The following is a 26,494-nucleotide window of genomic DNA, read 5'->3' as shown; positions in this document are numbered from 1 at the left end:
GACGACTGTTAGTAGTAGTCCTACCTCACGCATTTGACAGGACTTACCAATGAAGCCATCAGGTTCTAGAGTTTTTCTTTCTAAGAAGGTTTTTTAGTAAGAATTTAATTTCAGAAGGGTGCCTGGGTGGCTCAGTCAGCAGAGTATCTGACTTGATTTCGGCTCAGCTCATTATGTCAACAATTCATGAGTTCGAGCTCCGACTCGGGTTCTGTGCTGACTGCTTGGGATTCTCTCTCTCTCCCTCTCTCTTCCTCTCTCTCTGCCCCTCCCCTGTTCATGCTCTCTCTCTCTCTCTCTCTCTCAAAATAAATAAATGCATAAACATCAAGTAAAAAAATAATTCAGTTTCGGGGTGCCTGGCTGGCCTCGCCAGAGAAGAATGTGACTCTCAATCTCAGGGACATGAGTTCAAACCCCACGTTGGGTGTAGAGATTACTTACATAAACAAACAAACTTAAAAAAATATATTCAATTTCTTGAGCAGCTACAGGCCTATTCAGATCTACTGTTACTTCTTGTGTCTAGTGTTTCAAAGAATTTGTTCTTGGATCTAAGTTGTCAAACTTACTGGCATAAATTTGCTCCTAATATTTCTTTATTACCCTTCTAACGTCTATAGGATTTACTGTGATGGCCCTCCTTGACACCAATAATTTGTAGATTCCTTCTTTCCTTCTCCATCGGCCTTGCTAGGATTTTGCAAATTTTACTGATTTCTTCTGATGGCTAGGTCTTGGTTCTCCGGATTCATCTACCAGCCATGTGCTTTCTGTTACCCTGATTCCCATTCTTGTCTTTAGTATTTCCTTCCTTCACCTTATTTTTGGGTTTAATTTGCCTTTTTCCCTAGCATCTTCAGATGGAACATATCGATAATTTGTTAACATTTATTTATTATTGAAAGAGCATGAGCAGGGCAGGTGCAGAGAGAGAGAGGGAGACACAGAATCTGAAGCAGGCTCCAGGCTCCAGGCTCTGAGCTGTCAGCACAGAGCCCGACACAGGGCTCAAACTCACGGACCATGAGATCATGACCTGAGCCGAAGTCAGACGTTCAACCAACTGAGCCACCCAGGCACCCCAGATCATATCAATAATTTCAAATTGTGCTTCCTTTCTGACGTAAGCGCTCAAGGCTATGAATGCTCACTCAACGCTGTTCTGGGGTGCCGCACAAACGCCAATGTGTTTTTGTTAGGATGAGACATTTCCTAAGAATTACCCGGGGATTTTTTTTCTCTGACCCATGGATTCTTTAAAAGAGTTTTGTTTAATGTCCAAATATCTTGGGGGGTTTCTAGATCTCTTACTGGTTTCTGGTATAATTTCATCAGAGGAGAGGAGTGCACTAAGTATGATTGTAAACTTTTGAATTTTATTGAGCTTGTTTTTACGTTCAGGTAGGGAGTCCATGTTCTGGAAGGTGCCACATGCCCTTCTGAGTGTCCGTTTCCATGTTCGCAGCTCTGAGGATACCAATGAGGTGACGATGACAGATGCTACTGTTCAAATCTTCTATAGTTTTGCTGATCTGTTGGCCTGAGTGGTTTGGCCATAAAAGAAAGAAGGGTGTCAAATATCTCCAGACACAGGATTCAACTCTCTCCTCCTCAAATGATCCAAAGTAGCCATGACATTTCTGTGCAAAACCCTCAGTGTTACTTGGGAAAAAGCAGGTCAAAACTGCAAAATGCTAACTATATCGGAATTAAAATAGAAATGAGTAATTAATTAAAAATAAGTTGGGGCGCCTGGGTGGCGCAGTCGGTTAAGCGTCCGACTTCAGCCAGGTCACGATCTCGCGGTCCGTGAGTTCGAGCCCCGTGTCAGGCTCTGGGCTGATGGCTCGGGGCCTGGAGCCTGTTTCCGATTCTGTGTCTCCCTCTCTCTCTGCCCCTCCCCTGTTCATGCTCTGTCTCTCTCTGTCCCAAAAATAAATAAAAAACGTTGAAAAAAAATAAATAAATAAAAATTAAGAAATTAAAAAAATAAAAATAAGTCAACAGGACTGCAAAACGCCTGTAAGAAGAGGAGACGTGATACGCCCCCAGCGAGGCTGCGGGCCAGACCCACAGCCGCGGGAAAACGGACTCAGCGGCCAGAAAACCCTCGGATTCTGAAGGTGGTCCAGGGCCAGCATCGCACGGGGAAAGCAGGATTTGAAGGAAGCCCCCTCCCAAAGGCCTCATGGGAAGGAGAAGGTCCGCTGGACTTTGAGCAAGGAGAGGAGTAGTGTGTGCAGGTGACCCACAGGGGGTCCACACCCCCTTCCCCCAAAGCAAACTCCCACCAAAGGACCGTAGTCCCCAGACGCGCAGGAAAGGCCAGGTCTAACTGCAAACTTCGTGCGGAATAAACAAGGAGATGAAACGCACAGAGAAGGCGGCCGGGCGGCAGGAAATGAACGCACACAAATGGAGGGAAGAGAGTCCGCCCGACCTCGGAGGAGGCGGGAAGAAGACAGAAGCCAATGGCATGTCTACACTCGAAACGGAATTACATACTACCATCCAAAAAGCATCTGAAGCATCATGAAAACCCAGCCCAAATCTCAGAGCACCTGGGTGGCTCAGTCGGCTGAGCATCCGACTTCAGCTCAGGTCATGATCTGGCAGTTCATGGGTTCGAGCCCCACGTCAGGCTCTGTGCTGACAGCTAGCCTGGAGCCTGCTTCGGATTGTGTGTCTTCCTCTGTCTCTGCCCCTCCCCCACTCATGCTCTGTCTCTCTCTCTCTCTCTCAAAAATAAACATGTTTTTAACAAAAGAAATTAAAAAGGCAAAGAATTAGATTAAGCCTTTCAACCATGGCCAGACTAAACGAGACAACCACAGAGTCGAATTTCTCCAAAACCGAGGGGGCGGGAGCACAGGTGAGAATTTATGTCCAGCCAAGCGGTCCCTTGAGTATCAAGGCCACAGGAAAACACGTCTCCACACACAAGAATGAAGGGAATCCTTCACCCATGGGCCCTTCCGGAGAAATCCCAGTTAGTTCTTTTTCTCCTGAGTTGAAAGCAAACACTTCAAATCCTTGACACACGAAGGGAGGAGCCTCCCAGCTGTCGCGTCACGCCCCTTCCCAGATGCACACGAGACCCCGGGGCGCCCGCACTTGGGACAGATAAGAGGTTGGGAGCGAAGTGGGAGGACAGAGTTTGTAAAAGAGAAGGACGGAAACCCTTTATCCCTTCACCAACCCTCCCGGGTAGATCAGCTTCAGGAAAGACCAAGGGTCTGGGAATTGGCTGGTCAGTCTCCACGTGCGCACATCCTCAGGAAGGTCCTTGCGAATTTCCAAGTCACACCTGCCCAGACCCAGGCGACAGTAAACGAGGTCCTCAGAGGTCTCTAAAGAGAGGCTGACGCCTCCCCACCAGAGCCCTGATCCACCCAGAAGACACTAAAACCCTGCAGGCCGGCGGCTGTGACCGTTTGGGTTTTGGGATGCAGAGGCACAGACCTCCTCTCTAGCAACTCTTTGTAAACCCTGTCTCTGGGCCACAAGTGGGCGGATCTGGAGCCACGGTGGATGCCCGGCTGCTGGTGGCTCGGGCACCGTCCCTCGCGGCCGGCCAGCTGGGGTGGGAGTGTTCCCTCCATGAGAGCTCCGGGTCCCCTGGTGCAGAGTCTCCTGAAGGCAGATTGGCACCCGAGAGCCGACCCAGTGTGCCTGTAAGACGAGGGCAGAGGACCTATCATAAATAAAACAGCATCAGGCACAGAGTGGGGCAATGACCAGCCAGGGTGCCGGGGACAGCCCCAAGTCCACTGTTCCCCTGTTCCCAGCATCCCCTGAGACTCGTGTAACGTCTAGGACCAGGTTAGAGTGAGCGGACGAGCCTATGCTCCAAGGAGCCTCGACAACTCCAGGATGCCCCACAGTGAGATGGTCACCACCCGGTGACTGGGAGGGCCAGTCGCTGCCTCCCTCTGTGAGGAGGCTTTGGTGACTCTCTTGTGCCCAAGTCAGTAGAGGGATGGTCCAGGGCATTGAGGTCAGATAAACCAGGGTTTAATCTTGTCTCCACCATTAGCCAGCCATGTGGCCTCGGGAACGTTACCTCACCACACCGGGGCCTCAGTTTCCTCATCTGTAAAGTTGCAGTAAAAGCGGAGTGGACCCCGAGGGTCACGAGGGGATCACAGGATGCCGGGCACTCGGGCACCATTCCCAGAACGCAGGAAGGACGTGCTATTATTATGTTCCAGGAAGCCCGGGTCCCACGTTTCTCCTCTGGTGGCTTTGTTATTGGAAACCTTTTCATTTCCGGCTAGAGAAGCCGCCAAAATCCCTGCCCCCTCCGCCCCCTCCCCACATCCCTGTCCCTCCTTCCCTAACCTCTCCCGGCCCCCAGGTCACCCCGCTTTCTCCCTGCCGGGAGCCCCCTCACAGGACCTGAAAGCGGCCCCCCAGCCTCCAATCCTGGTGTCTCCCAGGCATGTTGTGTGAGCGTCACTCACGGCCAGAAAACAGGCCAGGAGGAGACAAAAGGGAGGACTCAGGAGTCCAGAATCCCCCAGACGCGTTCACTTTGTGCCTGAGCTGTCCTGGAGTCGTCCTACTTGTGAGCGACAGTGGCCCATTGGACCCGGGTCCTTGTTCTGCTGCAGAGGCCAGCGCTCAGGGAGAACACGCCTCTGCCCACCCCGTCTGCAGTCATGCCCACTGCTTTGTTCATGGACTCTTTCAAATGGTATTGAAGCTTCTGCATCAATTATCACCTGTGTGGCTCGGTACGTGTCCCATGAAGTCACGGGCCACGGAGGGGCAGGGGCCAGCCAGTGACGGGGCCTCCAGACCACTGGACGGGACCCCACTGCTCTTGAAGAGACCAGCTACGGGTCTTTCCCGGGGCACTTGTCCCGTCGTCGGGCCGAAGGAGGAAAACCAGAGAAGTGGTGGCTTGTCCCCAGGGACCCTGCAAGGCAGAGGTGAGGCGGGCCTGCCCTGCCCCCCACCCAGCCCCTGACTGAGTCTTCAGGGGCCGCGAAAAAAATACCACAAACCAGGAGGCTCTAGAAACGTGAGTTTACTCCTCACCGTCCCAGGGGCTGAAGCCCGAGATGCAGGCCTCCCTGCGGGGCCTCTGCTGGGCAAGTGGATGGCACGTTCTCCCCGTGTCCTCCGTGGTCTGCGATCTGTGCTCACTTCTGGGGGAGGGACGGGAAGCCGTAGGGAGCAGCGCCCAGGTCCCAAGGAACTGGAAACCCGATTTCTTGACCTGGTGGCCGTGGCTCTGTGTGTTATTCTTCCTCTTCAGTGTGGGCCCGCACTGATGTGCTATGTGTCTTCACGTCACGCCATAAGCTCTAAGGGCCTTTTTCGGATGTTCTGTGCCCAGAGCCGGTGCAGACACGGCTTCCGGGGGAGCTGGCAGCCGTGTGCATTCCCAGGCCCCCTGGAGGCCCTCCATGCCCCGATGCCTCCCTCCGTGGGGTCCTGAGCGGTCCTGCTGTCGCCGGCCCAGAGCCCACGGACCTCTCAGACCCCAGGGCTCCCACCCCGATCTATAAGGATGCCGCTGGGATTCCTGCTCCCAGAATGGGAGCAGGGGATTCAGACAGGCCTCAATACCTGAGAAACACCACTGCCCCCCAAATGGAGCTCTGAGCAGGCGGAGGGGCTGGCCCTGCAGGGAGTGGGGGTCCCTGGGAGGCACAGAGACGACTCAGAACTCAGACCCCAAGCGGCTTTGAAACCCTCCCCAAGCCCTGCACTGGGGGCGAAGTGGTGGGGGGGGGGGTTGCCTAAAGGTCGTGGGTCCACCCGGCTTTCTGCTCACCATCACTGGGGACGTGTCTGGGCCGGCTGGTCACCCCACACAAGCAATCCAGACGTGACAAAGGGCAGAGAAGAACACCATCCGGCTACGTTGGCTTTGGGCCTTCCCAGAAGATGCAGTGTTCCTGGACAGCAGGGTCTCATATGGGAGACATTTCACAAACGTGTCATTTTCCAGCCACGTCCCGTGCCAACCCGCCTTCCCTGAATGGTGGGAATTTGCCAATAAACGTGCTGGGTTTTTTCCCAAAAATCTTTATAGATGTGACTCCAAGGCAAAGCCCATCCTTGTGTTCGCAGTTCAGGGATTCTGGAACGGGGTGGGCCCAAGTGGGAGGCAGGGAGGCCCAGCCTTTCATCTGCCGCAGCCGTCCACACCTGGCCTGGTGTCCCCAGGGCTCCAGCAACGACGTAGCCCCGGGCAGGTCCCCGTTGGACAGGTGTAACAAGCACGTGCCCACCAGGACAGTCCTGACCACCGTGGTCTGGCTGGCCAGCCAGGGTGGGGGTCTCAGGCCAGATGCCTCACAAGCCTCACACATTCACCATCACAGAAGCCCCAGGGCACACAAATCAGGGGTGCCTGGGGGGCTCAGTCAGTTGAGCGTCCAACTTCGGCTCCGGTCATGATCTCATAGTTTGTGAGTTCCAGCCCCGTGTCAGGCTGTGTGCTGACAGCTCGGAGCCTGGAGCCTGCTTCGGATTCTGTGTCTCCCTCTCTCTCTGCCCCTCCCCCGCTCATGCTCTGTCTCTCTCTCTCTCTCTCTCTCTCTCTCTCTCAAAAATAAATAAACATTAAAAAATTTTTAAACAGCTTTATGAGGTTCATGCATAAAATCAGCAGCCTGGCCCTCCACCATCTCCTCCCTCCTGCTTTGACCCCTCCTGCAGCCAATTATTCTGGTATTTTTCCAGATTTAGGGAGATACCATCCACATGTAACACTGTGTAAGTTACACAATGTAACAATGCTGATACATGGTGTACTATACGTATGTGTAGGACATTCACCTTACCATACGTGGACGCTACACATTGTGAAGTGACCCGTCACCTCACAGAGTTACAATTTTTTTTATGGTGCAGAATTTTAAGATCTAGCCTCATAGCAACTTTCAAGTACACAACACAGAATTATTAACTCTATGCACCATTCTGTGCCTTAGGTCCCAAGGATGTACTCGTCTTGTAGCAGGAAGCTTGCTCCCTTTGAGACCAACATCGCCCCCCGCCCCCCCGGCCCGGGCCCCACCGGCCCTTTCCCCCCACCCTCCTCCCTGCTCCCTCCTCCCCCCGGGGGGTCTGGAAACTGCCTTTCCAGTCTGTCTCTCTCTGAATTCAGAGTTTCTTAGACTCCACATGGGAGCAGGATCAGATAGAATTCATCTTCTCTGTCCGACTTATTTCACGTAGAATAACCCCCTCAAAGCCCACCCATGTTCTTACCCATGTTAGCAAGGCAGGATTTCCTCCGTCTTGCTAAATACCGCATCGCAGGTGCTGCCTGGTTTTCTGTATGCATGGACTCCCCACCATAAAGGAGGAAGGTTCTGCTCTGTTTTGGCCCCGCGGCCCCAACACCCACGGCCTCATCCTCCTTATGGCCTCATCGTATTCGGCTGAGACTGGAGGCCAGGATCCCGTGATGAGAGCCTCGAGGAGCCAAATACAAACTGGGCTGGACCCCCCTCTCCTGCCCCCCAGGGCCCCCCACTGAGTGCAGTTCACCGATGGCCCCTATGCCCTCTGACAGCCGGCACCTTCCTGGAGCCACAGATCCCAAAGCCCTGGTCAGCCACGTCTAGACCAGGATGCCCCGGGGGGTGCCCCTCCTCACAAGGGTGTCCTGGGTCCTGGCCCACGCCCCCTTGTGGGCTCCCTCGTGCCCAGAAGCTGGACTCGGGCACTTTGGTGCCCGTGTCCCTATCTGACCGATGACGGCACCACAGACGGAGTTTTGCCGAGGAGCGTGTTGGTAGGTGTGGGGGCTTCCGGAGAGCAACCCAGGGGTCGGTCCAAGAAGTCCTGGCCAGCCTCTCACTAACCTCCTTCCCAGAGCGTGGAGCCCGCTGAGCCCCCCAGCCCGCTTCCCACGCCTCTGCCTGCAGCAACCTTCCCGTCACTACCCGGCAAACTCCTCGCCAGGCCCCGAGGCCAGATGGGCACCCGTCCTGTGAAGGCTTGCTGTCCTGCACCATGACCCCTCGGAGCCCTAGGGGCACCACTCAGCATCTCTGTACAGAGCACGTTGCTGTCACCAGAGAGAGACACCAGCTTGGCGGGCTCACTACCTGTTCCACAAGCTGCAGCATGTGCCGTGTTCTGAATGCCATCTGGCCCGCTGTCCAGCCACTCCTCCTTGAAGGACGTTTCTATCATTCCTATCTGTCGCTGCTGGAACAACACTACAGGACAGGATGGATTTGTCACGCCTCTTATGCTTTCGTATCCATGCCCCCTGGGGAGAAGGAATGACCCCTCCTCCACGGAGACCACCAAATCACCCACCAAACGTGATGCACTTACTTATTGTCAAACCAGGACCCTTTCAACACATCCTGCCAACACCTGTTACTAACCACCTGTCATTTTCACGATGAATATTAATATCTCATGCTTTAATTTAATTTCCCTGAGACTTAGTTCCCCCTCGTATCCTTGTGGGCTGTTTCCACGTCCATTTGCACTTCCTTTCCTATCAATTGCCCATGTAAAAACTGGGTTGTCTTTTTCAATTGATTTCTAGAAGCTCTTTATATACGTATAGGTACTAGGTCTTAGCTGTCTGGTAAACAATCAGCTGTCCTATTTGGTTCATTCCTAGATATTTTACTGTTTGTGGCCGCTGTGCATAGGGCACCTCCTACGTGAATTTATGTTTGAACATTGCTGTGATCCACGTAGATTGTTGATTCTGTATCCAGGCTTTGCCCCATTACCACCCCAAAAATCTCATTGGTTCTAATTATTTGTATTGATTTTCATGGATTTTCTAGGTAGATGGTCACATATCTGCAAGTAACTGACAGTTTTGACCTTTCCTTTTCAATACATGTCCCATTTCTTTTTGATGTGTTTTTTTTGGTTTTTTTTAGTCTTACTACACCGACTAGTACCAGTCTCGAATGTGAGCATCCCTGGTTCCTTCCTGACATTAAGAAGGACACGTCTGGGACGCCTGGGTGGCTCAGTCAGTTGAGCATCTGACTTCGCCTCAGGTCATGATCTCGTGGTTCGTGGGTTCAAGCCCCGAGTCGGGCTCTGTGCTGACAGCTCAGAGCCTGGAGCCTGCTTTGGATTCTGTGTCTACCTCTCTCTCTCTCTGGCCCTCTCCTCCTCTCTCTCTCTCAAAAATAAATAAATAAACTTTAAAAATGGTTTTTAAAAAAAGGACGCATCCGATGTTTCGCCACTAGGACACACGTGAAGTATGTGTCTGGGGGCCGCCAGTCTGTGCGCCCCCTGGGCCCGTCCTGCTCCGCTTACGTGGCAAACCTGGGGCTGCTCATTCCCTCTCCTCTGTCCCGCGTTTCTTCTCTGGAACATTGATTCCCAGCCTGTCCTGCGGCTACAGGTGGGTCCGTGAGACGAGTCTGGCCAAGAGTCACAGGGAGAAGCCCTGGAAGAGAGAGATTTCCTGAAGAAAAGGTGGAGTCCTAGAGTGCCTGGGTGGCCTAGTGAATTAAGCATCTGACTCTTGATTTCTGCTCAGGTCATGATCTCATGGTCGAGAGTTTGAACCCTGCGTCTGACTCTGCACTGACAGTGCAGACTCCGCTTGGGATCCTGTGTCTCCCTCTCTCTCTGCCCCTCCCCTACCAGCACTGTCTCTGTCTCTCTCAAAATAAACAAATAAACTTGGGGAAAAAAAAAAAAAGGGTGAAATCCCAAGAAGAAACTACCTCTGCCCTTCCTTACCCCCTGCTTTCATGAGCAGCTAGGAAAGTTCAAGGAAAGAGGTCATGAAGCAGGTCCCCTCATGACATCCCTGGGTCACTGCCCCAGCCACTGGTCGTGTTCTTCAACGGGATGCCAGTCGGTGTGCCACAAGAGGAGATGCAGGAGAGGCTCGGGAAACAAAGGTGATTGTACCAATAGGGCCCAGAGACGGGGAGGCACCAGGTGGTCAGGTGGGGGGAGCCCAGGCCGGAGTCTTCTCTGGGATTTCCACAGGGCACAGGTTAGCACTCACAGGGCAGGCTAATCAGCTCAAAATTGGCTACCTTGAATAATTCCAGCAGGTTCGAAACTCCGGGCTGTCCCCAGCTGCCTGGTACCTGGCCCCGGGCTGATGAGGTTCAGGCACTGCCTCCTTGGTCCACACAGGCTGGCTCTGGGCTGGCCGGCAGGCACATCAAAGGCAGGACTCCACTGGGACCTGCACCTGCCCTGAGAACCGCTGGCCCAGGGGGGCCAGCCTCCCAAGCCAGAAAGAGTTTGTAAGATGCCGGAACATCGTAAATCACAGAAAATGAAAAGTGTGCTCAATACAACCACACACGTGGTTAAGCCGCTTCTTGTCAGTCAGGCCCCTGCCATCTGCTACCTTCTCAGACCGAGTCCTGGTGGGTCAAGGTGGCCCTGGACGAGCACCATTATTTAGGGAACTTCTGTCTTTGTCTACGATCTGGCAGAAAGTACTCGCAAATCCGAAAGGCCTGCGGTCCTACTTTAGAGGTGGAATCTAAGTGACTTTCCAACCTCATCTTCAGACACCATCCCATTCAGGTTCCCCACCACAACTCCAAACAAAGACCCCGTTTTATTGATCAAAGCTTGTCTGTCTTTTCGATTTCATTACCTCTGTTTCCATCATTTCTTATTTCTTCCTTCTACACTTTCCGTGTTTCCTTTGCTATCTGTTACTAGTGTATTGAGTTGCACACTTAGTGAGTTTTATTTCCATCTTTCATATTTCCTGGAAACGCATCTGAGGCTACACACTGTTGGGTCCGTGCTGCGGTTTGGGGCCCTGTCAACACTCGCCAGCGTTTACCTACCCGTGCTGGGCAGGGGGCTGGTGTAGGAGGGGTGCTGCCCACTAGGGGACCCCCTCAGTCACACTGGGCACCAGACACCTCACACACCCTCCCCACTGCCGAGCACAAATGCAGCCCGTGTGAGCTGATGCAGATGGTGCTTTTAGCGGTACGGACTCGAAAATGATTGTGATTTCCATCTTTATTACCCCTTGAACCCAAAATTACACAGAAAGTTTGTTTGTGGGACGCCTGGGGGGCTCAGTTGGTTGAGCGTCCGACTTCAGCTCAGGTCATGATCTCGCAGTCTGTGAGTTCGAGCCCTGCGTAGGGCTCTGTGCTGACAGCTCAGAGCCTGGAGCCCGTTTCGGATTCTGTGTCTCCCTCTCTCTGCCCCTCCCCTACTTGTGCTCTGTCTCTCTTTCTCAAAAATAAACATTAAAAATTAAAAAAAAAATGGGCAGAAGAGGGGTGCCTGGGTGGCTCATTCGGTTAAGTGTCTGACTTCAGCTTAGGTCATGATCTCATGGTCTGTGGGTTCGAGCCCCGTGTTGGATTCTGTGCTGACAGCTTGGAGCCTGGAGCCTGCTTCGGATCCTGTGTCTCCCTCTCTCTCTGCCTGTCCTCTGCTTGCGCTCTGTCTCTCTCTCAAAAATAAATAAACACTAAAAAAATAATTTAAAATAAAAGAAAGTTTGTAATTTCCAAGTAAAAAGATTCTTTCTTCCACTCTTCAGTCCTTTTAACCCAAGACTGTGGCCAAAATCATTTCAACCTTTGTCGGTTCCCCTTGGGTGTTTCAAAAGGATGAATATTTCCACTTGGGAAGGACAGACAGGTTGATAGATAATCGATAGATAATAAACATTAGATGCAGATTGTGTCAAGCTTGTTAGCAGTTGTACATCCCCACTTTCCGTGTGTGTGTTTATGTGATCTTTCGATTTGGGGAGATCTGTTTAATGTGCTCCGTTTCTCCTCGTACCTGTAACAACCCTTGATCCGGGTCCTCGGGTCCTCGGAGGCTCCAGGCTGTGGAGTCCTGCTCAGCCTCTCGCTGCGTGTTCCTGGACCTTACAAGGCTGATACCGGGCCCCCCCCCCCCCCCCCCCCCCCCCCACTCCCATCTCTCTGACGGGAGCCCTTGAGACACCGACCACCTGGTTAATTAGAGCTGGGTAACCAAGAGAACAGTGTGCTTCCCAGATACCTCATTGATCATCACTAGTATCTATTTGGTTTCCGTTCCTTGATTGAGAAGTCGATTCTCCAACTGTAGACTAAAATAGTGCTCCTAGAGGAAAGCAAATTCAGGGGCGCATAAGCGGCTCAGTGGGTTGGGGGTCCGACTCGGTTCAGGTCATGATCTCGGTCCGTGAGTTTGAGCTCCGCGTCCGGCTCTATGCTGACAGCTCACAGTCCGGAGCCTGCTTCCGATTCTGTGTCTCCCTCTCTCTCTGCCCCTCCCCCATTCACACTCTGTCTCTCTCAAATATAAACATTTTAAAAAATTAAAAGGGAAAGCAAATCCATGTAAGAGAGACACCATGAATGCACCGTATTGGGACCACAGCCACAGAGCGCTCTGCAAAAACTGTGATGTCACGTTTTATCTCGTCCTGACTGTCCCCTGGCATAGATGGGGCCACTGAAGAACAAGGTCCCTTCCACATCTGCTGAGGTCAGAACATCTGTGTCCTCCCCAGACTCCCGTGTTGACTCCCCAGTGCCCTATGGGATGGCATTCACAGGTGGAGTCCTCGTGAAAGAGACCCCAGAGAGCCCCCTCACCCCTCCCGCTGAGAGGGGACACAGGAGGACATCTGTGAGGCAGAGGCAGGCCCTCAGCAGATACCTTGCGGAATCTGCAGCTGGGATCCTGGACCTTCCAGCCCCTGGAACCATAAGAAATAGATTCCTGCTGTTTACAAGGCACCCAGTCTGTGGTATTTTGCTGTAGCCACCGACACAGACTAAAACGACATCCTTCTAAACACACGGAGCCCTGGGGTGCCTGGGTGGCGCAGTCGGTTAAGCGTCCGACTTCAGCCAGGTCACGATCTCGCGGTCCGTGAGTTCGAGCCCCGCATCAGGCTCTGGGCTGATGGCTCAGAGCCTGGAGCCTGTTTCCGATTCTGTGTCTCCCTCTCTCTCTGCTCCTCCCCCGTTCATGCTCTGTCTCTCTCTGTCCCAAAAATAAATAAACGTTGAAAAAATTTAAAAAAAAAAAAAATAAACACACGGAGCCCAGAATTTAGGCCAAAGCAAGCAGCCTCTGGTGCTCAGGTGACACCCACTCAGCATCAGGGATGAGAGACCCAAGGCAAAGCCAGGGGCGGGGGTTGCTGAGAGAGGCTGGGGTGGGAAGGGACGGAGTCCAGCAGGGTCCCCGCTGACAAGCAGCTGACTGCACAGAAGTTTGCCAGCTCCACAGAGCTTGGGTTAGAGGTTACTACAAACAACTGCACCGGGGACATGCCACAGCCCAGGGATACCCAGAGGAACACCCGCCCGCCCGCAGCAGGGGCCACACATTCTCTCCTTCGGTCACTGAACATGGGACTCTGAGACCTCCCAGGCTGCTCCGTGACCTGTCGTCCCCGCAAAGCTGAGCAGGGGACATTCATACCTCACCTCCAGCCAGAGATGATTCTCAGAGCCACGGTGGACAGACAGACGAGGGTTCCCCAAGGCAGGGACCCAGTCACACAGCGGGGAAGCAGGGAGGCTCTGGTGGCCAGGTGAGGGCAGAGAGCCTTTAGGAGGGGACCGCCACATCCCAGCCCACAAGATCCCAACCCACGAGATCCCAGCCCACGAGATCCAGCCATTGCCTGCTCCATTCTGCTGGGACCTTGTGGTGAAGGCCACCAAGAGCCCGGCCGGAAGAGGAGCATGGCCTCGGGAGGACAAGGGACCTGCCTGCCAGGTCTCCCTCGCCGCCCTCAGAGCCCAGCCCCACCACTCACCCCAGCAAGGAGCCACCAGCCGGCATCCCAGAGACCACCCTGGGACACGGCCAGCCACTCCCCATCTGGAAAACAGGTATGAGGACCTGTCAGCCCCAAGAGGCGGGACTCTCTCTGAATACCCCGAAATAAAACAGGATGCCCCACAAGCAGGATGACTGTTTACTCAGAGAAAGCACACAGCACAGACAGAACTCAGCCAGCACTGGGGCTCACAGGACCCCAGCTCAGATGGCCTGGCTCACAGGGGCCTAGGAAGGAGGCCTGCACCCACCACAGCCCAGTCTCTGGTTGTGGGCGCAGACAGGGGGTCTCAGGCAGTGCACGGCCCCCGGGGGACTCCGGCCTGACCCTCAGTCTCAGGATTTCTGGCCGCAGGATGAGCATGGGCTCTCGGCCAGGAGGGCTCAGACACAGGGCACCAGGCAGTACAAACACCCAGCTGACAATCTACCCCACCCAGTGCAGGTGGGGGTGGGCAGGCCAGGCCAGGGGACCCATAGCAGTGACAGAATAGGGTGAAGCCCGGACAGGGGGTGGGTAGGTCAGGAGGTGGAATCAGGGCCAGGGGTGGGGTCAGAGCAGAAGGTGGGGTCAGAGCGGGGGGGGGGGGGGGGATGGTCAGAGCAGGGGGTGGGGTCAGGACAGGGGGTGGGTCAGCGCAGGGCTTGAGCTCAGGTTGGGAGGTGGGGTCCGAGCCAGGCCGGGGCTGGGGTCAGGGCAGGGTGCCTGGGCAGGGGTCAGGAGGGCCCGGAAACCCTGGAGGCCCCAGCCCAGCGCGGGCGGAGGGCGCAGCAGCAGCCAATCGTTCCCCGCACAGCTCCGGACTCGGTGCACCTTCTTCCCAGGCCCAGGAGAGGACAAGCCCGGGTGAGCCACATAAGGCTCGCAGGTAGCCAGATGGGATGGGGGTGGGGGGGGGCGGCGCCGCCCCCCCCCGGGCCCCCGGCGGCCCCCCCGCCCCCCCGCCCCGCCCCCCCCCCCCCCCCCCAGGGCGCCCTCACAGCAGCTGGCCAGCGCGTTTGCTGCGCCACACCACCAGGCCGGCCATGGCCACGGTCAGCAGGACGGGCACAACGATGAGCGGGATGAGGACCTCGTCTGGAGGGTCCTCCCAGTGTGCCCTGTCCACCGTGCAGTTGGAGAAGAACTGCCTGTGGATGCCAGTGATGAAGCCTTGCGCCAGGGGGTTGGGCCAGTAGCAGCCCACCACGTTGGTCTCCACCTCCGTGCAGTTGGTAAAGCTCTGGTAGTACCTGCGGAGGCAGAGCGGTGACCACCCGGCTCCCTGCGCCCCTCCTGCCGGCCTTAACCCTGGAGGACAGGGGAAGGGGGCGCGGTCCCAGGGGGCCAGGGGGAGGAGGGCAGGGGAAGGGGGCCTGGTCCAAGGGGGCCGGGGGAGGAGGGCAGGGGAAGGGGGCGCAGTCCCAGGGGGCCAGGGGGAGGAGGGCAGGGGAAGGGGGCCCGGTCCAAGGGGGCCGGGGGAGGAGGTGTGTCTGGACAGCAGAGACAGGAGCGCCCTCCGGGCCCTGTCAGACCTGCTGGGACCCAGGCATCCATTCTTTACCTTCTTTCCCAGAGGCAAGGGTGAGGGGACCCTGCCCTGCCGCAAACCTTTCTGCCCCGGGGCTCAGCCCCACTCTCCCCGAGCCTCACCGCCTCCCCCAGGCACACAGCTGTGCTCTACTTGGCCTGGCAGGATGCTCCCACGCCAGTGACGATGACCTCTGCACAGACCGAGGCATCCTCCAGCCCAACCCGAAACTTGGCGTCTCAACAAAGAGCAGCCAGAGCAAGGAAGCCCCGAGGCTGAGTCCCGCCCACACCTCAGGTGGTGACCGGCTCCCCATGAGGCCGAGAGCCCCCAGAGCCTTCCCAGGTCTGCCCAGAGGACACAGGCCTGCCCCTTCTCCAAGGGAGACGCTGCACGACCGGCAGGGCCCTCATCATCTGGACACTCTCTGAGCCCCAGGGGAGGGTCTCTCTGAGGCCAAACGCCAGCTGCCTCATTTGCCAGGTCAGGAGGGGACAGCCCCCTCAGACAGGACAGGCTGGAGCCGCCTCCCCCCACGGGCCTCCCTGTCCCTCATCAGCAAACCACCCAGGGAAAGCCTCATCTGTCCCGTAGGTGGGCTCTGGACGGTCTCCTAACAGTTGACAAGGTGCAGCCACCAGGACCCACCTGGCCCTGGACACGAGTGGCCTCTGGAGGTGGGGCCTCGACTGCCACCCACCATCTAAGACGCTCTGGAGAGAAGGCCAGACAGACACCTGCTGGGGTGCACCCGCTCTGTCCACTGCCCGTGCTGCCGCCTGGCTGAGCCCCGCATACAGGGCGGGAGCTGGAGGGCGAGCGCAGGCTGGGGTGAGGCTGGCCTGAGGCTCTGAGCCCCATCCCCTGCTTCCCCGCACTGTCCTGGGGAAGGTGGCCTGGCCTGAGCCACCAACAGGAAGGAACTGCTTCCCACAAGGAGTTTCCTGCACAGACGCCATCTGCCCAACGGGGACAGGAGATGGGGGCAGCAGACCCATTTGGCCAGGCCCTCCCGGCACCCGCCCCTCCAGCCAGCACCAGGTAAGGCCTACGAGGAAGAGCCCACACGGCCTAAAGAGAGCCGGAAGCAAAGGGGACGGCCTGAATCACATCCAGAGCCTGGGATGTGCCCAGGACAGGTCCGCGGGAAGCCCAGGACCCTCAGACCATCCTCTGCATGTCCAGGTTCAGCGACCTGCCGCCCGGGAGGCATCTGACCTGACACCTGGCCAAGGCCTTTGCCTGGAGCGGCTCCCGTCCCCGGGTCTGCCAGGAGCCCTGTGTTCTGACTCCCTTGCCTCCCAGAAGGCCACCACCACCCTCCCCAGGCTCCGGAGGAGGGGGGAGGCGCTGAGATGAGGTAGGGACACAGGCAGTGGAGCCCGACCCCACGCCCCCAGAGGGCAGCTGGGAACAGTGCACCAAACAGGCTTCCTCCAGCCACATTTCTTATGTCCCTGAGCCTCAGTTTCTCCTCTGTAAGTGGGGCTCCTAGGACGTACCCAGTAGGGTAGCCAAGGGGCCACACGTGCAGGTGCACGCAGAGCTGAGCACAGGACCCATCTCCGTGGATCGACTCACAAGGGCCACGTGCAAAATGCCCCGCCTGCTGCCTCTCAACGCTGCCAGTCGGCTGGGTACACGACAAGGTCTGCGGACAGCACGGCTCCCGGCCTCCTGCCATCCCCGCAGCCCCAAGCCCTGTTAACTCACCAGCCCCGGCTCAGGCTGGACACAGAACTGGGGGTGTTGTTCACAAGGAAGAAGGTGTTTGCTCCGTATCTTTCGTCCTCACGTCCCCTCGTCACCCAGGGCCTCCCCGGTACCCCCCTGCTGCGGCTCCCAGAGCCTCCCTCCCCCTCCCGGGGTGCAGCTGTAGCCCAGACGGCAGAGGGGGGCACACAGCCCAGAAGCTCCCCGCAGATGCCCTCCCCCACCAGGCAGACGCGTCCCCTGCTTGGCTCCTTGCTGCCTGTGCTTTTGCTCAGAGGCAGCAGAGAAGGGCATCTTGAAACCTCGATAGCAGCCACCCCTTGACAGGGTGGACGGGGACGTGGTGGCGGGAGTCTCCATCCTCCACGAGCTGGTTGCAGGGCAGGGACAGAGCAGTGACCTCAGACATGGAAGGCCCTGGTGCAGGCCGCCCTCCACCCCTCGTGCTCGCTGCCCCTGGGACCCTTTGGCCCCTCAGGGGCTCCCCCTCTCTCTCCCACTCTGCACTCATCTGTCGGGGGAGGGGGCACAGCCACCCCTGTGCCTAAGCAAAGGTGCCCAGGAAACACGAGGTAGGAGCTCTGCGTGTCTGACGGTGTCTTCGTGAGGACAGATTGGCTGGGAAGTGCATTCTAGAATTCCGAAGCCCCGGCCCGCCATCTCCTGGTTTCCAGGGCTGCATGGGGCCTGATTCCTCACCCATGTGTCCAGCCCGCTCTTGTCTGTCTGCACACGTGGCCCTACCCCTTCGTGGCCCGCTCCCTGGTCCACGCCCTTGGTGCCCGGAGAGCCCTTGGGGTCTGTAGACCCACATCCCCGCCTGGCAGTGTCCCTGAGTTCCTTCTGTGTCTCCTTACTCTCTTTCTAGAACTCCTGCCCCCAGGGTACCAGGCCTGGTGGCTGGCCCCTGACCTCCCCCTGCTTCCTGGGAGACTTCCTCCCACATTCAGCTTCAGCCCCATGCTTCACTCCCAGTGGCTCTTTCTGTGTCTGGAGCACTTCCTCTCTTGCTTGTCACTCTGTCTTTGAGGCACTAGTATGGCCTTGGGGTACCCCTCTTGCTGTACTAGAGTCTCGGGTTCCTGTCCCATGGGAGGTTCCCAACCAGGAAAGGCCACGGCAGGTGGGCGCTCGGGCCTGGGAAAGGGTTGCCTGGAAACTTCCCGGGCTCCACTGGGCCCTCCGAGGGGACCCCCGCTCCCCTACGTGTCAGAAAAGAAGGCTCACCCACGGGGTCACCTCCTGGGTCCAGCAGGGCACCAGCCACTCTCCCCAGGTTCCCGGCTCAGTCCCAGCAGCCCGGAGGACAAGCCTCGGTGAGGGGCTCCGGACCCCCAGCGGCTCCCCAGATGGCCCTCGGGTGCCGTGCTGCCCACTCAGGGCTCTGGGGGTCAGCTCCCCTTTTGGCGTGGGGCCGGGCTTGGCAGGTGTGGGAAGTCGGCTCCCGCTGGCTCTCCGACTCCAGATGGCCCCCGGCCCTGTCCTCTGGCCCCAGGGCTGGACGTTTCCTCGACCTCCTCGTCGAGGCCTTAGCGGTGACATCTCACCCTCCCTGGCCCTCCTCACGTGTCCACTCCAAGCCTGACGTCCGAGCTTCCTTCTCCAGAAGCTTCCTTAGGGCTCCCAGGACAAGAAGGAGCCTGGGATCGCGCTTTGCATCAAACATCAAGACACGCTGGCTTTTATCTCCTAGCAGATGGTCAGCGATGGGCCGGCCACCCTGCCTGCACCCTCCCACTTCAGCTTCCCGCTCTGCTGGCGGCCACCACGGTCTTGCGCTGTCCCTGCCCCATGCCTGCCGGGGGCCCCCGCGCCCTCCCTAGGAGCCCTGGGTCTGCTCAGCTGCATCAGCCCGTATTCCTCCAAACCACCCCCCTGCTCTCCATCCCCAACGGCTGTTCTAGGGGCTTCCATGCCCAGTGCCCCGGCAGACAGTGGCTCTGGCGGCAAGGTCCACACCCACACCCCCTGCACGGACCGGCACAGTCGGTGTGAGGGAACTGTTCCCGAACCAAACAGAGTGAAGTTTCTGCACCTGCTGGGAACGGGCAGGGGTGGGCAGGGGAGGGCGGCAGGGTCGAGACCACCGCCAGGAGGGCAGGGGAGGGTGACAGGGGCAGGGCCGAGGCCGGGAGGGCAGAGGAGGGCAGGGGTGGGTACAGAAGGGTGGCACGTGCAGGGCTGCAGCCAGGAGGGCCAGGAGGCAGCAGGGGCGGCACCAGGACACTCACACGATGAACTCGGACAGGTGGCACCACTTCCAGACGTCCACTGTGTGCATCATGTCGGCGAAAGCCTGCCCGCACTGGGGCAGCTTCTCCAGCATGCGCGTCTCGTTGCAGGCCCCCACTCGGGGACACCCACCTAGAGAGGGGACAGTGTGGTCCTTCCACTGCTAGGAATGGTTTGCGAGGTGACCCTGGGGCCCTCCTGTGACATCGCCCCCACACCCCGCCCTGCAGGCAGCTGGGTCTTCCTCCCTCACCTGGCCTCCCGTGGGGCCCAAGGAGGTGGAAGCCAGTGCAAAAAGGGCTCCACATGGGTGTCACCAAGACAGGACCTCCCATGGCTGTGACCTCCCACAGGGTGGGGAGACAAGTCAAGGGAGGGCAGGGGATGCACCTCCCGGGGGTCCAGGAGGCCGAGAACAGACAGGGGTGTCATGGGGGTGGGGAGTGGGTGCCGCCAATCAGGGATGGCAGAGAGGCCCCACTGCAGCTCGAGGGTCGAGGGTGCCCAGAGCATGTCCCCAGAAAGATCCGCAGGGTCTGCTGACCGTCCAAGACCATGAGGGCATCAGCAGGGGCCCTGCACATGTGAACCAGTGCCCTGGATTGCATGAGGCCCAGGGCCAACGTGACACAGGGACTCATGTTCCAAAAGCTGAGGCCAGATCTTTGGCCGCCCTCCCCCCAGGCTCCCCCAGGATTCCCAGCATACCCCTCCCCCCCCCACCTCTGCCCCCAGATCTGATCCCTCTACCTCTACCTTCCCCCAGCTCATCTCCCCACCTACAGTGCCCACCTGTCTCCTTCAGGACCGGCCACCCTCCCTCCCCAGGCACCCTTCCAAGTGTCAGGCCCCCCTCATAAACTTCCCTCCCATGACCCCTGCAGTGTGTGTTCTGGGGTGTGTGCATACGTGTGCACATGTATGTGTGCACACAGCCCTGCCACCTGTGTCCGGGTATCTGTGAGTGTATGTGTACATGCATGTTTGTGTATGTGTGTGCTTGGACAGACGGCCCTGTCGTGTGTGTCCTGGCACAGGGTACTGTGTTGCAGGAGAAACCATGGGGAAGGAAACAGGAGAAAGGCCCACACCCAGAACCGGGCAGACCCACGCTCACACCCAGCATCACTGGTCACCAGCTCACCTCAGTTTTCCCATCTGTAAAGTGAGGGAAACAGGCCATGCTGCACAAGGGGGCTGTGCTGACAGGCGTTAGTCATGTGCCCACAGAGGCTCCCGTCTTCACCATGTCATTACTGTAGGTGTTTGATAATTGCCGGCTGCTCCCTCACTCCCCTAACCACCAGTGCCTCATTGGTATTCCGAAAAAACTTTTCGAGAGAACGAATGAATGAATGAATGAATGATCAGGTCCTGAGGGCAGCAGCGCAAAGTTATGGTCACGTGTTCTACCGAGTGCTGCTCCCTCTAAGCGCAGGAAGTGCAAAAGAAATGTCTGTTACCAGGAAAGGCAGGTTCGGAACCACTCCGATTCTGCCCTGCAGGCCAGGTAGTCCCCACGGGAGGCCACAGTCCTCCTGATGCTCCCACCACACAGACCCAGAAGCCCTTGCCGGCTCAGGGAGGGGCTGTGTGTCATACAGAGGGTGGGCCCGTGACCACAAGGGCACTTCTGGGGGGACAGAAGAAGGGAAGAGTGAAGAGGCCAAGGCAATGAGAAGTTTTTCTTAAAAATTAAGTCCAAAAGGAGACAGATGAAAAGAGAAGATAAAAAGCACTGATGGTAAAAATGATAGATTTAAACCAAACCACATCAATAGTCAGATTTAGAGTCGATGGTCTAGCCACTCCAATTGAGAAACAAAGATTGTTAAATGAGATCAGTATACAAGCCCCGACCATAGCTGTTCACAAGCATCCTACTTTAAATAAAAAGACTCAAATACATTCAAAGGAAAAGGATGGGAGAAGACATATGCCGCTACTAATCCAAAGAAAGGTGGGGTGGTTATATGAGTATTGAACGAAGTGTCTTTCAGAGCAAAGAATATCACCAGAGATAAGGAGGGGCTTTCATAATGATAAATGGTTCGATTCACCAAAAAGACACAGCAATGCTAAACATGTATGCACCTAATAACAGCATCAAAACACAGGAGGCAAAAATGGACACAACTGCAAGGGGAAAAATGAGAAATCCACAATTATAGCTGGGAATTTGATACTCCTCTCTCAACAATTTACAGAACAAATGAATAGACCAAAAAAATCAGTAAGAACAGTGGGAAAGTGCCTAGTATAGATAGGAGGCACTGTGCTTAGGGGGTGGGTTATTAGGGGTGAAAGAGAGGCAGTGTGGTTGGAAAGGTGGCTCCCAAGCCAGACTGGTGTGCAGGCCTCCCAGAGCAGTTTTCTCTTTATTTTAATGTTTATTTATTTTGAGAGAGAGAAAGAGAGAGAACACGCAGGTGCAAGTGAAGGAGGGGCAGAGGGAGAGAGGGAGAATCCCAGGCAGGCTCCACACTGTCAGCACAGAGCCTGATGCAGGGCTCGATCTCACAAACTGTGAGATCATGACCTGAGTAGAAATCAAGAGTTGGACACTTAACCAACTGAGCCTCCTAGACACCCCAAGTTTTCAACCCCAATGCTCTCCCCCTGAACCCAACCTCAGAGACTTTGCATCACAGGGTCCCAGGCAAGCAGCAGCCAAGACCCAGGCTTACGTGCCTTCAAGAGGAGCCTCGCCATCTCCACAGAGTGCCCTGTCCTGTCAGGTCTCCCTCTCAGAGGCACTTAAAGACAGGGTCACCACGCGGGGAAGGGCACCCACCTGCCCAGTAACACGATGGGGAGTCCAGCCCAAGCCACCTACCTGCAGAGCTGCCCCCAGGGGCAGGTCACACCAGCCTGGACTTGACACCCTCATGCCAACCCCATCCTTGGTTTGCCTAAGGAACAGCATCATGCCTGCTGCCCCCATCCCCCCGGTTTAAAGACCCAAAGGAGGGGCGCCTGGGTGGGCCCAGTCAGTTAATCGTCTGGCTTCGACTCAGGTCATGATCTCATGGTTCGTGAGTTCGAGCCCCGCGACAGGCTCTGTGCTGACAGCTCAGAGCCTGGGGCCTGCTTTAGATTCTCTCTCTCTCTCTCTCTCTCTCTCTCTCTCTCTCTCAAAAATAAATAAACATAAAAAACAATATGCTAAATATCTCTATGTAAAAAAAAAAAAAGGCCACAGGAAAAGTGACTTTCCCACAGCCAAGTGCACTCAACATGAGCCAGGGTGTGCAGGGCGGGCCTCCCCCCACCCTGCCCAGCTGCACTTGCCCAGCCTTCTGGCAGGAAGGCAGCCCCGGGTCCAGCGCCACGTAGGCCAGGTGTTAGTGACTCTGGGGAGTGCACAATGATGAAGCCAGCCTGTGTTCCTGTCTCCCATTGCCGCCCTATTCCAAAGGCACCTTTCTCTGCAGCTCCCCAGTGGGTGTCCCACCATGGGTGCTGGAAGCCCACCAGCATTCCCCACACCCGGTGCTTGGAGCCATCCCTGGGCCTGGCCTTTCCCTCGTGGGATCATCTCAGCATCCCATCCAAGTCTCCCACACGGGTCCCTGCCGTCACCTCCTGCCAGCCACTGCCACACCTCCCAGCAAGAGCTTGCCTGGACTGGACCCCGACACCAGGACCTGCTCCTCTGGACCCCCTTGTCCCCAGGACCTGGACCCGGAGCCCCTAAGCCTGGAGCCCCTGAACCCCCCAACATGCCCTAACCACCTGCTGTCAAACCACTAAGACCCAGCTCAGCGCTTCCTCCCTCTTGTTCTCCTCTTCCCCCTGCCCTTGGGCCCCCTTTCCTCCCTCCCTCCTCCTCCTCCTTCCTGGACCAGAGTCTCTATACCCCACTGCAGCAGGAGCTTGGGCAGGGCTCGTCGGAAACGTGCCATTAAGGACCGCAGGCGCGCTGTGCAGGTGCCAGGACAGCGCCACCCCTGGGCCTGCGCGAGGCCGGCACTGCGGGACACCTGCCGGACCATCCAGAAGTGTCCTGGGTGAGGGAGGGGGCGCTCTGGCATCATTTCTGGTGCACAACCTGGGCTCCCGGAGAAACCCAACAGCCCAGCCAGGGTTATAACAGAAGGTAGAGACGCAGCCTCCTGCCAGGGAGCCGCCGGCTGCATCAGTGGCGGGCTTGGGAATTCGAATGAAACACAAAACTGCTTCCAATGGTCCGTCGGGGAAACAAAGAGAAGACAGGTCTGTGCTCCTTCTGTCTCAGGGTCTCCCGGGCTCCAGGAAACGAGAAGCAGCCTAAAGGATGCGTTTCCCGGAGGAAGGCCTTTTACGCCACTTGGAAATGAAATATGGGAGCCCTTCATGCTCCCTAGGTGCCCATAGCTTCTGGAAGGTTCTGCCCCTGCCCCTGCAGTCTGGGCAGGGCCCTCCTCATCCCGGGCCTCGGTTTCATATCTACAAAACAAGGAGTGGGCTCAGGAGACCTGCAAGGCACCTCTCGGCCACCATGTCTGCGCAGTCACTGTGTCACTGGGGTACCTGGGCCCAGCTGAGTCCTTACAAGTCAGAGTGACAGGAGAGGATGGGGCATGAGGACACCATGACTCTTACCACCGGCAAATGTTCAGTGCTATGTTCACACCGTCTGGGGGTGCCGTGAGCCCCTGGAGCCACAGCCACTGCCCGACTCCGCTTCCCACGGTGCGTGAGCCAGGCGCTGCCAAGTGCTCTCCCCGGTCTACGCCCAAGCCCTCCTACGCAGGCATGGGGTATGGGGACTAAACCAACAGACTCCAACTGAAGGTCACAATAGTCCTTCCCAGGTTCCTCTTTCTGTATCCACACTGCACCAGGGGAAACTGAGGCGGTAAGTGCCTTACGATCTTGAGGTTAAGCAGCTGCAGAGAGGCCCTGGGATTCGCACTCGGACCAAAGAGTGCAATCGGGGACTGGGCGCAGGGGCGAGCCCCAGCCAAGTGGGCCCAGCTGGGCGTCACCACCACCACACTAGCTGCCGTGTCTGAATGGAGTTCTGGAATTTGCCCAAGAAACCCGAATTCACCTTCCTCGCCCGGCCCTTCACGGCCAGTGCCGGATGGGCCTCCGCCAGCAAGAACCGGCCCCCCAGCTGGACCTGCTCCCTGGATGGCCGGGCTCCCACTCCACAGAGATGTCGCAGCCCTGGGACCCTCCTTCCCGATGCAGTACCATCCGGAGCTCAGCCCCACCTCTGACACACGGCATGTGACCATGAGCGGGCATCTCGCCCACCCAGCAGCCACTTCCCAAGACCCTGGCTCTGGCAGGACCAGCGCTGGGCTGGGTCTGCAGGGAGGCTGGCCTGGCCCCACCCTGGCGGGGGAGGGAGGCCCCGGACCCACCCCGGGCGGGCCAGGTGGCCCTCCAGACACGAGCCCCGTGTTGGTAACGCGGATGTGTGTAGGGTCTGGGTCTGGTCCTTCATGATCCCATGCTGAAAGCAGGTCCTGGGAATAAAGCAAGGGTTCCCTTCCCTGGAGGAGCCAAAGCTCCAGTCCAGGGGGCTCGCTTCAACCCCAAGTCAACGTGCTCCTGATGTCCCGAAGCCGCCACGCACCAGGCTCTTGCCTTCAGCCAGAAATCCACCTGACCCCAGGCTCTCACCCTGCAAGGTGAGGCGAAGCCACAGTCCCTCCACCCAGACATCTTGGGGAGGGGGGGGGGGACAGCCCAGAGACTGGGAAGCCGAGGGGCTCACCGGTCCTTTCTCACAGCTGCAGCCAGTTCCAAACCAGCAAAGCCAACAATGACTCCACACAGGCTCAACTTGGCGTCTCACAGCCAGGGCGATGCGCCAAAGAGGGCAAGGCTGATGCCCCAAAGGACCCAGGGGACAGTGGCCCCTCAGAGGGGCCCTGGGCCCCTGGCCCCGGGGTCAGGCTGCCCACCTCACCTCAGCAGCCTGCCCAGCAAGCCTCTGCAAACAAGCCCTCCCCAAAAGCACACACACCCTCTTACTTGATCTTGGATCATCTCTCTACTAAAATTTTCCTAAGCCAGCTTTTCATTCAATCCATTCCTGATTCGTAAACAATGTATCCTCCCTGGAGCCCCATTTTCTTGCTGGAGAAGGGATCTTGAGGGAAGCCTCAGAGAGCCGCCCCCTTCCCTGTCCCGCTCACACACTGAAGGGCTGTCCTCCGGGGAAGGGACGAGCCCTACGGGGTCTGGATTCCTCTCACCCACGCCCTGAGAGTGGTGTGCACGCGAAAGCCCCAGGACGGGGAGCTCACTACCCAACAGGGAAGCGGCAGCCGACCGCCTCTGCTCACTCGGTGTCGAGACGGCAGGCCGTCCCCAGCCCTCTGGCGGCGATTCCAGGGACATCGCAGCTGCGAGGAGCCGACCGGGCAGATCCTGCAGGACCCCCCGCGCCTCCCTTCCCAGCGCCGGTCGGTCGCCTTCGGCTCCTCCGGGGAAAGCGGACAGGACCCTCCCGCGGAGGCTGGGGACGGCGCCGGGGTCTCCCCTCGCCCCTCCGGAGCCGGGCGCGCCGGGCAGGCCGGGATCCGTGCAGGGCAAAGGCGCGGCCAGGCGCGGGTGCTGGAAGTCGAAGCCCGCGGGTCCCCGTGGCCCCGGAGGGGGTCGGGGCGTCCCGGAGCCGGACCCCGCGTCCCCTTACCGCACAGCAGCTGCAGAAGCAGCGGCAGCAGAAACCGCGGGCGCCGCCGCTCTCGCGTCTCCATGGCCGATGGCTGTGGCGAGCGGTCGGCTCGGTCCCGGCTGGGTGCGTGGGGGGCGCCCGGGGACGCGGTCGAGGGTGGGGCCGCCGAAAGCCCGCCCCTAGCTGCGCCCTCCTCCTCGGGGACGCGCCCACCCCCTGGGGACACTCCTTCCAGAACGCGCGTTCGCCCAGGACGCGCGCTACCCCCCTCCAGCACGCCCTCCCTCCAACAGGACTCGCCCCCTATCCCGGACGCATAGCCCCAAGACACTGCCTCGCACCCCGGGTGTGATCCCTGGCCCTCCTGTTCTGGGGGTGCTGCCCGCGCGAGCGCGTGGGTTAACAGGCCGGGGGCAGGCTGGGGGCGGGGGCTGGCGGGGTGATGGGGGGCGGCCTCTGGGAGCGCGCCTGGCGGCGGAAAGGTGTAGGCAGGTGTCGGGCGGGAGTGCTGTGCTCAGAGCCTGTGAGAGGCTCTGCAGGGCTGGGGGCGCGAGGGCGGCTCCAGCCCGAGGACAGCCTGCAGGCGGAGGGGCGGGGAGCTCAGTGCGCTGGTGCGGGAAGGGGCCACCGGAGTGCAGCGGCTGATCCCCGAGTCCTTGCTGGC

At 57.9% G+C, this 26,494-nt stretch overlaps 1 protein-coding gene and 2 long non-coding RNA genes across 5 annotated transcripts; all 3 read right to left on the bottom strand.

Moving 5' to 3' along the window:
• Positions 1 to 1,357: 1,357 nt before the first annotated feature.
• On the bottom strand, positions 1,358 to 6,303 carry LOC121016976 (uncharacterized). 3 transcript variants are annotated; one of them, XR_005784565.1, is made up of 4 exons: positions 5,789 to 6,303; positions 5,047 to 5,227; positions 4,728 to 4,924; positions 2,753 to 3,697 (listed from the first exon to the last, which is right to left on the bottom strand). It is a non-coding gene; the product is annotated as an uncharacterized LOC121016976 (long non-coding RNA). The 3 variants fall into 3 exon arrangements; XR_005784564.1 differs by lacking the exon at positions 2,753 to 3,697 and adding an exon at positions 1,358 to 1,543 and having other exon boundaries at positions 4,728 to 5,227; XR_005784563.1 differs by having other exon boundaries at positions 4,728 to 5,227.
• A 2,798-nt stretch (positions 6,304 to 9,101) lies between these two features.
• LOC121016975 (uncharacterized) lies at positions 9,102 to 11,097 on the bottom strand. The gene is made up of 3 exons (XR_005784562.1): positions 10,011 to 11,097; positions 9,706 to 9,855; positions 9,102 to 9,406 (listed from the first exon to the last, which is right to left on the bottom strand). It is a non-coding gene; the product is annotated as an uncharacterized LOC121016975 (long non-coding RNA).
• A 2,784-nt stretch (positions 11,098 to 13,881) lies between these two features.
• Positions 13,882 to 25,991, bottom strand: RAMP3 (receptor activity modifying protein 3). Its single transcript, XM_040455021.1, has 3 exons — positions 25,849 to 25,991; positions 19,214 to 19,346; positions 13,882 to 14,991 (listed from the first exon to the last, which is right to left on the bottom strand). Exons 1-3 carry the CDS (start codon positions 25,910 to 25,912, stop codon positions 14,736 to 14,738), a joined length of 453 nt encoding a protein of 150 aa, XP_040310955.1. The 5' UTR covers positions 25,913 to 25,991; the 3' UTR covers positions 13,882 to 14,735.
• Between the last annotated feature and the right edge of the window lie 503 nt (positions 25,992 to 26,494).

Source organism: Herpailurus yagouaroundi, unplaced genomic scaffold (genome assembly GCF_014898765.1).
Source record: "Herpailurus yagouaroundi ecotype Mexico unplaced genomic scaffold, PumYag 214, whole genome shotgun sequence".
Taxonomy (NCBI): Eukaryota; Metazoa; Chordata; class Mammalia; order Carnivora; family Felidae; genus Herpailurus; species Herpailurus yagouaroundi.
This window is presented reverse-complemented; position numbering and strand designations above follow the sequence as displayed.